Source organism: Colobus angolensis, unplaced genomic scaffold (assembly GCF_000951035.1).
Source record: "Colobus angolensis palliatus isolate OR3802 unplaced genomic scaffold, Cang.pa_1.0 Scaffold40, whole genome shotgun sequence".
NCBI classification, from domain to species: Eukaryota; Metazoa; Chordata; class Mammalia; order Primates; family Cercopithecidae; genus Colobus; species Colobus angolensis.
Genome location: NW_012117377.1, coordinates 3,292,156 through 3,305,871, shown reverse-complemented (window position 1 = coordinate 3,305,871; position 13,716 = coordinate 3,292,156). Strand labels below are relative to the sequence as shown.

At 41.8% G+C, this 13,716-nt stretch overlaps 1 protein-coding gene across 1 annotated transcript; it reads right to left on the bottom strand.

Annotated features, from left to right (window-relative positions):
- Positions 1 to 10,839: 10,839 nt before the first annotated feature.
- LOC105521481 (40S ribosomal protein S3a-like) lies at positions 10,840 to 11,665 on the bottom strand. Its single transcript, XM_011955686.1, is given in 2 exon segments — positions 10,840 to 10,991; positions 10,994 to 11,665. Coding segments are annotated over 2 exon segments (792 nt in total). The 5' UTR covers positions 11,634 to 11,665.
- Positions 11,666 to 13,716: the final 2,051 nt, after the last annotated feature.

The window sequence follows — 13,716 nt, the reverse complement described above, 5'->3', positions numbered from 1 at the left end:
TGTTGTGAACTAAGTGACTCTCTATAGGATACTTTTGAACATTTATGGAAAAATAGGGAATATAATGATGCTGGCTGGTTGATCCTAATGTTACTGGATGTGTCGTGGAAAAAAAAGAAATGAGTTCAATTCAGGGAGTTGCATTTCCAGGTGAAGAATCACAAATGACCTAAGAGCTTCCAGGTGTGCTCTGAAGGACAGCCTTATCTCCAATAGTTACAGGGCTGAAAATGCTGAAGGCTGAATGTAGAACCTCATCTGATGATTGGCTAAATTACAGCACAAGTTGAAATCCCAGCCTCCCAGGGTGTCTACTGTTAAAGTGAGGGCATTGATTGGGAAAGAATGGAATCCTGTAATTTGAAATGGGGCCATATGGGAAGACCCTGATGAATCTGGAGATACTCAGCCCCTAAATTCTGATGAACCTTCTTTTCCAGAGGGAGAAATCTCCCCAGCCCCAGTAGAAGAGGCCTCCCCAACCCTCCTGACAGCAACCTCCCCAGTGTCAGTGGTATTGGCCTGTCCACCTCTGTCTGAGAGGTTTAACCCTGCATTGCTTGAGGAAATGGTAATGGTCTCCCCTGAGAGAACTGCCATGCAAGACAATTCTGATTCTCCTCAGCGCTCATCCTGACCACCCCTCTTTGTTTCTAGACCTATGACTGGACTCAAGTCCCAGCAGGGCCCTAAAGGTGAGGTACGAAGTATGACCCATAACAGGGTGCACTGAATTCCAAAAGAACTCCTTGGGGTTATTAGTTCATACAAGCAGAAATCCTGGAAACACGTATGGGAGTTATGGATGTGGAACATGTGTGGGAATTAAGGGTGTGGAAAAATGGTAGAAGGAACATAAAATTGGATCAGGCTGAATTTATTGATGTGGGCTCAATAAGCAGAGATTCTGCATTCAGTGTTATGGCTTGGCAGAAAGGACTCTAACTGGCTGGGTGAAACAAAGATAAAAAGATGGCCCACCATAAATGAACTAGAAATGCCTGACCTTACTTAGTTTAATAGAGAGGAAGAAATTCAAAGTCCTAAGGACACTGGAAGATTAGAGTGGATTTGTCATTTACCTTACTCACCTATGATGGAATAATCTAGAAGACATACCTTTCACCAATACTTTGAGAAATACTTTGGATAAATAAATAAATGTTGAGGGATACCCAGCATCTTTGTCGAGCTTTGTGGTTGCTCTTTTTTGTAGGCCCCACCTTACAAAGGGAACCACAGTCATTTGATTGGAAAACCTAAATGCAATGGGAATGATTAGATCCCAGAATATGACAGGAGTCAAGTGGTGGCGGTGGCACTTAACCACCAAAGGCAAAGTGGGCATGGTTATTATAATGAAAAGCAGAGTCAAAGCAGCAGCCAGAATAGTCTGACTCCAGGACACGTATGCTGTTGGCTAGTTAATCATGATGTTTCTCAAAGTGAAATAGATAGGAAGCCTACTAAAATCTTAACTGATCTGTATAAGCAGAACATTTCTAGGCCAAAAAACAAAAGTCTAACTGAAATCATAAAAACAGAGAGATGTGTCCCCTCAGTCAATTCCCAGATGAGCCAGTTTATAGACCCAGAACCCCATGAGTGAAGGAGAGGTCAGGTCCCCTGGGAGAACCACGGTATAATACTAAAAATTTATACTGTTAAATCTTTCTCCTATCCTTCGCCAAAGGGACCTATGGCCTTTTACAAGATAATTGTACACTGGGGAAAAGCAAATAATCAGACCTTTTGGGTCTACTGGACACTGGCTTTGTCTATCCGCTGATTACAGGAGACCTAAAACATCACAGTAGTCTTCTCATTGGAGTAGGGGCTTGTGGAAGTCAGATGATCAATAAAGTTTTAGCTCAGATTTGTCTCACAGTGAGTCCAGTGGATCATTGAACCTATCCTGTGGTTTTTTTTATTTTTTCTCCAGTTCTGGAATGTGTTAATTAAAATAGACATATTTAGCAGCAGGCAGAATTCCTCCATTCATTCCCTGACCTGTGAAGTGAGGGCTGTTATAATAGAAAAGGCCACATGGAAGTCATTAGAACTGCCTCTACTTAGAAAAATATCAAATCAAAAGCAATTCTACATGCAGAAATTAGTGCCACCCTCAGAAACTTAAAAGATGCAGGCGTGGTGATTTCCACCCTGTCTCCATTCAACTATCCTGTTTGGCCTGTGATAGACAGGTCTTGGAGAAAGACAGTGGATTATCATAAACCTAACCAAGTGGTGACTCCAACTGCAGGTTCTGTACCAGATATGGTTCCATTTATTGAGAAAATCGACTATCTCCTGGCACTGATATGCAGCTATTGACCTGGGAAATGGCTTTTTCATCATCCCTGTCCATAGGGACCAGCAGAAGGGACCAGCAGAAGCAGTTTGCTTTTAGTTGGCAAGGTCAGCAATATACTTTCACTCTCCTACCTCAAGGGTATGTCAGCTCTACAGTTCTATGTCATAGTTTAGTTTTCATGGATCTTGATGACCTTTCTCTTCCACAAGATATCACACTGGCCCATTACATTAATCACATTTTGCTGATTGGACCTGGTGAATGAGAATTAGCAACCACTCTAGACTTATTGATAAGACCTTCAACTGTCAGAGGTTGGGAAATAAATCGGACAAAAATTCAAGGGCTTTCTAACTCAATGCAATTTCTATGTGTCCAATGGTGTGGGGCATATAGAGATATCCCTTCTAAGGTGAAGGTTAAATTGTTGCGTCTGGCACCACCTGCAACCAAGGAAGAGACACAGCACATATTGGGCCTCTTTGGACTTAGGAAGCAACATATTCCACATTTGGGTGTGTTATGCTGGGCCATTTACAAAATGACCTGAAAAGTTTCTAGTTTTGACTGCAGTCTAGAACAAAGCAAGGCTCTGCAATAGGTCCAGGTTACTGTGCAAGCTGCTCTGTTACTTGAGCCATAGGATCTAACACATCCAGTGGTGACTGATTATTAGTGGTGAACAGAGATGCTGTTTGAAGCCTTTGGTGGGTCCCTATAAGTGGATTGAAGTGCAGGCCTTTAGGGTTTTGGAGTGAGTCCCTGCCATCTTCTCCAAATAACTACTCTCCTTTTAAGAGACAGTTCTTGGCCTGCTACTGGGCATCAGTAGAGACTGAATGCTCAACCATGTGGCACCAAGTTACCATGTGACCTGAGCTGCCCGTAATAAACTGGGTGTTATCTGACCACCAAGCAATAAGGTTAGGCATGCACGCAGCTCTTTGTCATCAATGGAAGTGGTATGTATGTGATCCAGCTCTAACGGTCTCTGAAAGGGTAAGTAATTTACATGAAGAAGTTGCCCAATTGCCCATGCTCCTCCCTTCTGCTGCACTGCTTTCTCTCTCTCAGACTGTACCTATGGCTTCATGGAGAGTTCCCTATGATCAGTTGGCAGAGGAAGAGAAGAATTAGGCCTGGTTTACAGATGTTTCTGCATGATATGCAGCACCACCCAGAAGTGGACTGCTGTAGCACTACAACCACTCTCTGGCACATCCCTGAAGGACAGTTATGAAGGGAACTCCTCCCAGTGGACGAAAATTCGGGCAGGGCACCTGGCTGTTCCCTTTGCTTAGAAGGAGAAATGGCAAGATGTGTGATCAAATCCTTATGTGTAGGCTGTAGCCAATGGTGGTTTGGTCGGATGGTCAGGAACTTGGAAGGAACATAATTGGAAAATTTGGTGACAAATTTAGGAGACAAAAATGTGGATAGACATCTCCAAATCAGCAAAACTTGTGAAGATGTTCATGTTTCATGTGAATGATCACCAAAAGGTGACCACAGCAGAGGAGAACTTTAATAACCGAGTAGATAGGATAACCCTTTCTGTGAATGCTACTTGGACTGTTTCCCCAGCCACCCCTGTCATTGCCCAATGGGTTCATGACCAAAGTGTCCTTGGTGGCAGACATGGAGGTTATTCATAGGATCAGAAACATGGACTTTCACTCACCAAGGCTGACCTAACTATGGTCACTGCTGAAGGTCCAATCTGCCAGTAGCAGAGACCAACACTGAGCCTCCAATGTGGTACCATCCGTAGGTGATCAGCCAGCTACCTGGAGTCATGTTTATTACATTGGCCTGCTTCCATTATGAAAGGGGCAGTGTTTTATTCTGGAATAGACACTTCTCTTTGCCTTCCCTGTACACAGTGCTTTTGCCAAAACTACCATCTGTGGACTTACAGAATGCTTTATCCACCATCATGGCATGCCACACAGCATTGTGTGTGATTAAGGAACTCACTCCACAGCAAAAGAAGTGCAGCAATAAATGTACGCTCATGTAATTCACTGGTTTAACCATGTTCCCCACTATTCTGAAGCAGATGGCTTGATAAAATGGTGCAATAGCTTTTTGAGGAGTCAGTTATAGTGCCAGTTAGGTGGCTATACCTTGAGTGCTGGGGTAAGGTTCTCTGTGCTCTAAATCAGTGTCCAATACATGGTGTTGTCTTTTCCATAGACTGGATTCATGGGTCGAAGAATCAAAGAGTGGAAATGGAAGTGGAACCACTCACCATTACCCCAGCAAAATTTTTGCTTCCCATTTCTATCACTTTATACTCTGCCGGCCTAAAGGTCTCTAGTTCTGAGGGAGAAATGCTTTCACCAGGAGACATAATGATGATTCCACTGAACTGAAAGTTAAGACTGCTGCCCAGTCAGTTTGGGCTCCTTCTGGTTTTGAGTCAACAGGTGAAGAATGGAAGTATGGTGTTGACTGAGGTGATTGATTCAGACCACCAAGAAGAATTGGACTATTATTCCATAATGGAGAGAGAGAAGAGTAAGCCCAGAAAACAGGAGATCCTTCAGGTATCTTTTAGTGTCACCATGCCCTGTGATTATGGTCAATATAAAACTATAACAACTCAATGACCAGGACTCAAGGGCTACTAATGACCAGGCCCTTCAGATTTAGATCACCCTTCCAGGTGAAAAACCATGACCAGCTGAGGTGTTTGCTGAAGGCAAAGGGAATACACAATGAATAGTAGAAGAAGGTATTTACAAATACCAGCTAAGAATAAGCGACCAGTTACAGAAATGAGGGCTGTAACTTGTTTTGTAATGAATATATTTGTGTGGATATATATGTGTATATATGTATATATAATATTTGAATATATATGGAATATGTCTTATATATTTATAAATTAATTTATATCTATATAAATCAAGCAAATATTTTTCATTCTCTTATTCCCTTATGTAACATAAGATGCATTGACTTTATATCATAGTATTTAAGTATTATTAATCTTACATAGAAGTAAAGTTATAAGATATCGATGGGAAGAGTTAACATCACTCAAATACTTTGCCTCCTCTTCTGGGGAAGGGATTAGTGTGTCTTTGGTTGTATGCAGGATAGTTGTATCACTTTAGGCAGAATTATGACCCTGTTAGTGTCTTTAATTGAAGATTAAGTGTGGTTTAAAAAGATGTATATGGGTTGATTGATAAGAGGTAGAATCGTGGTGGTCATTTTATGTGTCAACTTGACTGGACTAGGGGATGCCCAGATAGCTGGTAAAACATAATTTCTAGGTGTGTTTGTGAAGGTGTTTCCAGAAAAGATTAAAGTCAGACTGAGTACAGAAGATCATCCTCACCAATGTGAGTAGGTACCATCCAATTTATTGAGAACACAAATAGAACAAAACTTCAGAACAATATATTTTCTCTTTCCTTATGCAGCCGAGACATTCGTCTTCCTCTCTTTTTTTTCTTCTTGCTCTGTTGCCCACACTGGAGTGCAGTGGCACGACCTCAGTTCACTGCAACCTCTGCCTCTCAGGTTCATTCTTGTGGCTCAGCCTCCCGAGTAGCTGGGACTACAGGCACACACCACCATGTCTAGCTAATTTTTGTGTTTTTGGTGAGACAGGGTTTCACCATGTTGATCAAGCTGATCTCAAACTTCTGGCCTCAAGAGATCTGCCTGCCTCAGCCTCCCAAAGCGCTGGGATTAAAGGTGTGAACCACCGCACCTGGCCTATTCATCTTCTGTTAACATGAGTGTTCCTGGTTATTGGGCCTTTAGACTCAGATCAGGACTTACACCATCTATACCTCCGTTCTTGGGCCTTTGAATTCAGACTAAATTACATCATTGGCTTTCTTTGTTTGCTGGCTTGCAGATGTCAGATTCTGGAACTTCTTGGCCTCCATTGTCCCGTGAGGCAATTCCTATATTAACTCTCTCTCTCTTTCTCTCTCTCTCAGCTCTAGAGAGTCTGTTTCTGTGGAGAATTCTTGCTAATGTAGCATTTTAAGAATTTAAACATGATCATGCTTCTGTAGCAGAAAATCCTGAGATTCTTTCCTTTGATGGCAGAGATTCAAAGTAGTTTGGTTCCACTGCACAGCTGTGGCCACTGGGCTTTGTGAAATCACTCTCTCTAGAGAAACTTCATGCAGCTTCATAAAATTACTTTTGTCTTCAGGATGGAGGTTTATTGGTTCTCTGCACAACTGGGAAATCATTCCTTTTGGACTATGGAGAGTCTTGATTAGCCCTTCCAAATTAGTTTTTTCTTCTTCTGTTGGAACTTTTAATCAGTACAGTTTGCCAGACATAAGGCAATATATCCAGAAAGTAGAATGCCACAAGCCTCTGCAGATAGTCATTTCCCGGGGACCATATAATTTCTCACTTCATCTTATAGAGAAAAATGGTGGAGGAATGGAAACAAACATGTATTTAGACTTACTACGTTCCCAGTCCTTTGTGAGGGGTTTCATATGGAATATTTCATTGAATATCAGCAACACTTTTATGATGTAGATAACATTTTTGAAAGGCCACCTGAAGCCCAAAAAGATTGAATAACTTCCCCAAAGGTAACATTGTATGAGGTGATGGGACTTGGATTTGAATCTAGCTCTGACTCCAAATGGTTGCTTTTTGTATTATAGTTGGTTGCTATCTACTCTCCTCCAATTAGACTTGAGCTAAAAACAGGACTGAAATGCTGCTAAATTCATGAGATTAATATTAATGCAGTAGAATCACTCCTTTGCTATCTACAGGAGGAGGCAGTATTAGTCTGTTTTCACACTGCTAATAAAGACATACCTGAGACTAGGTAATTTATAAAGGAAAGAAGTTTAATTGACTCATAGTTCCACATGACTGGGGAAGCCTTACAATCATGGCAGAAGGCAAATGAGGAGCAAAGTCACTTCTTACATGGCAGCAGGCCAGACAGCTTGTGCAGGGAAACTCCCATTTATAAAACCATCAGATCTCATGAGACTTATTCATGACCATGAGAACAGTACGGGGAAAACCACCCCCATGATTCAATTATCTCCACCTGGTACCACACTTGACACATGGGAATTATTACAATTCAAGATGAGATTTGGGTGGGGACACAGCCAAACTGTATGACCCTCAGTATAAACCACCTCGCTCTAATTTTGCTTCTGTAATGGAGAAACTATTTTTCAAAATTCCTCTGGGTGTTTTTTCTCCCATATTAATGCATTTTTTATTTTTACTCTCTCTGTCTCTCTGTAGTCTTTACTACCATTAAAGCAAATCAGTGACATTTATTGCCATAGTGAAAGGTAGAGAGATATATCTGAAGTCCGTAGGGCAAGAGAGAAAAAGGTGATCCCTGGGAATATTACTTCTGGACAGGAAGGGGAAGTAGAAATTCTTCCTGGGTTATAGGGCAGGGACAGGATCCTTCAGCAACCTGGTGTCCAGCCCTCAGGAATTATATGCCAAGCTGAAGAGGACAGGAACCAGTGAGAAGAAACAAAGGCTCTTCTACAATGCTGAGAGACTCCATAAATTTCCACGTGCACTCACATCTATGGGGAAAGATAAGGAAGGCAGACACTTTGGAGGAAAGAAACACTGTAGGTAAGAAGTTAAAACTTAAATTGTGAGATATGAGATGCTATTTACCAGCAAAAATAAAATTATATTATACTGGAAAATTCCAAGATTTCTTACCAGCTGCTATAAGTAAGGCTAGGGCCTCCAGATTAGAATGAGAGAAATTATAGAAAGAGAAAAAGTCTACATTTGTAGTACATCCTTCATGTATAGTGTTTTAATTTTAGATAATGCTGTGCTTTCATAACTCATTCTTTTGAGTTATTAATAATGGCTCCTCATAAAATACAAAGAGATTTTCTGGGAGGCATTGAATGACAAGCTATGCTAAGTATCAAGACCATGACGTGAATCAGGTTACTGTGACTCATCTCGTGTACCTAGAGAGACCTGCAAGGATACAGAAGAGAATGATATCATAGTGTCATGGTCTGTGGGATAAATTCCTAATGAGAGAAGGCAGGACTAGGAAAAACTCTATTTTATAGAAACCTAAGTCAAGGCCCAAAAAGTGGACACCTGGGCCTTGGGTGCTTGGGAAAGGCTGCAGAGAGGACAGGGAAAGGTGTGCCAGGAGGTGGGGCTGGGGGAGAGACCTGCGAGCAAACTTCTCCTTAGCTCTGCATGATGTTGCAAAAGTGTGTGAATTTTGGCTCCAGACAAATCTGAGATTAGATTCTCCCTGGCCACTAGTGCCTGGTGCCTTTGGACAAACTTATCTGCATAAAGGGAGAGCATTGCTTGAGGATGTAGTGAGAATTAAATGAGAAAACATTTATTAAATGCCCAACACTATGCTTGTCACAGGGCAGCTACTGTGCCCATAACTGTAGATTTTAATGTCTGAAAGTGAGAGCTACACTAATTTGCTCTGGAGGTTTCCCTGAGCAGATGGCAAATAAGTGTCAGAAAATGAATGATATACTCTGTGTCACGGGTGGCCCAGAAGCATGTGGTGGCACGTGTGGCTTATATCCCTTTATGAGTGTTCTGAGTCACTCTGAACCCAAATGACAGCTGTGTGTAAGCAATTCCTGATGGCAGGCTTACTGGTCTAGAAAACCAAACAGCAACAACAATGCCCATCCCCCAACTAAAAAAAAAAATTCCCCAAACCTCATTACCATTTGGACTTGTTAGCTTTGTACCTTTCTGTGAAGATGATTTGATTTGTGGCTCCTCCAACTGATTTAACTGTGGCTTTGCCAGTCCGTCCTATCTATTAAGTTAGAGCAAAAATCTTTTCACGTGTCAGCCAGGGGAATCCATCCGGAGTTCTGGAGGTCCTGGCAGCACTAACTGGGAGAAAAGAGGAATGCATGCTTTCTTCCTGAGACTGTGACTTAGTACACTGGAGTTGCAGTAACAAAATACCTGAGACTGGCTAAGTTATAAAGAACAGAAATTTATTTCTCACAGGTCAGGAGGCTGGGAAGTTCAAGGTCGTGGTGCCTGCATTCAGTTCTGGTGAGGGTGGCTCTCTGCTTCCAAGATGGTGCTTTGTTGCTGTGTATGGCAGAAGGACAAAAGGGACCTGAGTAGTTTCCTCCACCCCTGTGACAAGGCACTAATCCATTCATGAGGACAGATCTCTCATGACTCAATCACTTCCCCATAGGACCCACTTTTAATACTATGACGATGAGGACTACACTTTACCATACATTTTGAAAGACAGGCAAATTCAAATCATAGCATTCTGCCCCAGTCTCCCCTAAATTTGTGTCCTTCTCACATATGAAATATGTTCATTCCATTCCAATAGCCCCTCAAATCTTTACTTATTCCAGCATCAACTTAAAAATCTCTGTCCAAAATCTAAACTAAATATCATCTAAATCAGATAAAACTTGTGGTACGATTTCTCTGATTCAAATTCCTTCTCCAGCTGTGAGCCTGTGAAATAAAGCAAGGTACTTTTAATATACAGTAGTGGGACAGGCATCAGATAGACATTCCCATTCTAAGAAAAAGTAACGGAAAGGCAGAAAGGGGTAATAGGTCCTGAGTGAGTCTAAAACTCAACAAGGCAAACAACATTCAATCTTGAGATCTGAGAATAATATTCTTTGACTCCATGTCCCTTATTCCGGACACACTGGGCAGGGGTTGGGTCCCCAAGACTCCAGGGGATCCTACTCATGGATTGCCTGAGCTCAGCTCATGCTGAAGCTGTTACAGGTTAGACTCAAGTGCCTGTGGCTCCCCCAGGCTGCCACTGCACACTGGTGGCCCTACATGTCTCAGATCTCATAGGTTGCTCCAACCTCATGCCTCTTCTGGGCATTGCTCTGGTGGGAATTTTCAGTGGCAGTCTTTTCCTGGTAGAAGTTCTCTGCCTTCTCCAAGGCTCTCCAAGGCGTCTTTTGAAATCTAGGTGGAGGTAGCCATGTTTCCACAGATCATGAACTCTGTGTGCCTGCAGAGTTAGCATCACATAGATGCCACCATGTAATACAGCTTGTGCCATGCTGAGTGGCTTGAGCAACAGCTAGGGCAGCCAAGAAATGCTGCACCAGAATGCAGGGAGCAGAGATTTGAGGTGGTCCTGGGCAGTGAGGCCACAGGCACCTTGGGTCCCTCTTTTGAAACTGTTCTGCCTGCAAGGCCATGGCACTTTGGACCTGTGAGAGTAGGGTATCCACAAAGATTTCAGAAATGCCTTTGCTATTATTCTTTCCTTGTCTCAGTGAATAGCACCTAGCTTCCTTCTATCCATATTAACCTTCATTTCAAACAGTTGCTTAGCCACACCCTTCATATTCGCTCCAAAACACACTTTCTTTTTCTTTACATGGCCAGGCTGAGAATTTTCCAAATCTTTAAGTTCTATTTCTATTTTGATAATAAATTCCATCTTTAATTAAGTTATCTCTTTTTGCATTTTTTATTTTACAAATAGCACTTTTTATTTGACACTATTTGAAGTCTGAACTTTAAACAGATTCTTGGACTGGTGGTTCATATCCATCAGCTCATTCAACTTCAGCACCTGTCTCGTCCCCAGTGGCTTTTCCAGAACTACTGCCTTCACCATGAAGCTCCACGAGCTTTCCCAATTCAAACTTGGGCTTCTTCAGCATTTTTACTTTCTAACAAAGACATCATGGAGAGGATAAACAGATTGGCAAGCCTTTTCTATGTCTTTTCCAATGCTGTCTGGAATCAATTGATTGACCACTTCTTTCAAGTCATTTGTCTGCACCTCTCGGATCATGATTTCCATCATCTTCTTCCGGATTTGGCGGACCTGTTGGTGCTGAGCATAAGAAGTCTTCTGTATCTGATTGTTGAGTTTTTTAGTAAAACCAACACAGAACAGATGAAGCAAGTAACCATCGGTAGTCTTGACGTCAACATGAGCTTCAATCATTGTCTGCCACTTTTTGACCATGGAACACATTTTGTCACGGGTAAGATCCATGCCATGGAAGTTAGCCAGGCAGTTTTTGCCCTGAACATCGTCAGTAATCAGCTTGAATTTTCTAAATGCAACTTCATCATTCTGCAGATCAGCAAGACTCACTTCAAACACATGACCCTTGAGACCATCAGATGCAATTTTGGTTCCTTGGGTCCTGGTGACGAGCGTCTTTGCAATATTTCTTATATTGAACATAGCAGGTGCTTTCACGTCATACCAATCTTTCTTAGAAAATGGACCAACCACTTTCTTCTTGGCTCCCTTTTTGCCGCCTTTTGTAAGGCGCTTGTTCTTGCCAACTGCCATGGTGCTGGTTAGAGAGCCAAAAGACTCTTTTTGCGTTTTTCTATAAGCAGTTAAGAGAAGCCGTGCAGCACCCTGAGTGGTTTGTTGAGATACTTTTCATCAAATATTCTAGTTCATTGTCCTTAGGTTCTGCCTTCCACAGAGTACCAGGACATGGATAAAATTCAGCCAAGTTATTTGCCACTTTATAACAAGAGTGGCCTTTCCTCCAGTTTCCAGTAAGATATTCCTCATTTTCAAATAAAACCTCAGCAGAATGAACTTTACTGTCCGTATTTCTACCAACATTCTGATCATGACCACTTAGAAAATCTCTAAGAAGATTTAGGCTCTTCCTACAGCTCTCTCCTTCTAAGCCCTCATTAGAATTGTCCTTCATTCACAACAATCTAGGCTTTTTCTAGTACGCACCTTCAAACTCTTTCAGTCTGTATGCATTACCCACTTTCAAAGCTGCTCCGCATTTCCAGGTGTTTGCTACATAACACCCTACTTCTGGTACCAGTATCTGTCTTGGTCACATATTCAAAGCACAGAATTGTGATTTACTCTTCTATCAGAACACTTTATTCTATCACTTATTTCTGTTTAGAAGTGAAACAGGTAGACCAGACTAGGAATGCAAAACTTCGAGTTTATGAGAAAGGGTGATTTGGATTTTCTTCCTGTGCATATATAACCCAAATATCTCTGACTCTCTGTGCATTTACACTTGCTGTTGCTCTTGCCAGCACATTATTTAGGTAAAGTTTTAGCTGTTGTCCCATTCTAACTGCCCATCTCTTCTGTCCACTGCATACTCTGCCCCCCCCACCCCTATTTATGTCTCAAAGCAGTCAGAGTATTGGAACTTTTTTTTAAGTTTGAAGGAAGAAATTGAAGAAGGACTTTGCACAAAATATTCCACTTTTGCTCTTTATTTAAAGATGCTTTCCACATGACAGTTGCAAAATTTCTTTATCTTTTCATTGTTCCTCTTCCTTACCATAAACCCCCTACTCATTCACGTGAGACCATGAACTCCACGTTTTTCTCTCTCTTCTACATCAAATTCCCCAACTACACTAGTGTATGCACCTAGAAAAGAGTATTTCTAGCATGCCTTGGTTTCTCTTATAAGTGTATTTAAAATTTTTTATTTATATTAATCTTTCTGTGTAATAAATGCTAATCAAATTAGAAAGAGAAAATAGGCAGCTATGTGATAAATACAGACCAATATAAAATGCTGGAAAAGCCTACCATCTATGTTAGAAAAGTGCTTGCAAAAATAAATGCTGTTTTGAGTGGAAAATGCAGCTCTCTAAAGGAATCACTTCTCAGTTAAAGGATCAGAGCTGAAGGTTGCCAAGGTTGGGTCTTGGGATGAATACACCCAGTGGAGAAGCCTGTCCTTCAGGCCAAGGTATGCACACATTTCAACTTGCAGGAGAACTGATTGATTGATATGGTGAGGGGACAGGAATCGAAGCTTAGTACTATTGAGTCAAGTTGGACAACTCTGTGGTGCCATTCATATGCCTGTCTGCCCATGGGATCAGGCTGAGATTATACTTTAGGTGAAACTACGTCTTTACTGAACTTCTTTCCTCTGCCCAATCCTTTGTCTCTCATTCTTTAGAGGGTCTTTTTGAGGGGGATCCCACAGTAAATCACAGCACAAAATCCCCATTTCAGACTTCTGGGAAACACAATCTAAGACACTTGCTGTGGTATATGTGAAGTGATGGAGTGGGCAGCTGGGCTGTGGTATATGCAGAGTGATGGTGTGGGCAGCTGGGCTGTGACTTATAGGCCAGTGGTCACATTCATGCAATCGATCCTTCCTTTGTGGTTGTGGTTTTTACTACCAGATTGATGGTTACATATAGTGTATTGCAAAAATGACCACCACTTTCCGAGACCACCATCACTTGTGATGGTGAATGACTTCTTGCGAGATCTGGATGTTTAAAAGTGTGAAGCACCTTGCTCTCTCTTGCTCCTGATTTTGCCATGTAGCATGCCTGCTGCCCCTTATCCTTCTGCCATGATATGATTTGGATCTGAGTCCCTGTCCAAATCTCATGTCAAATTGTAATCC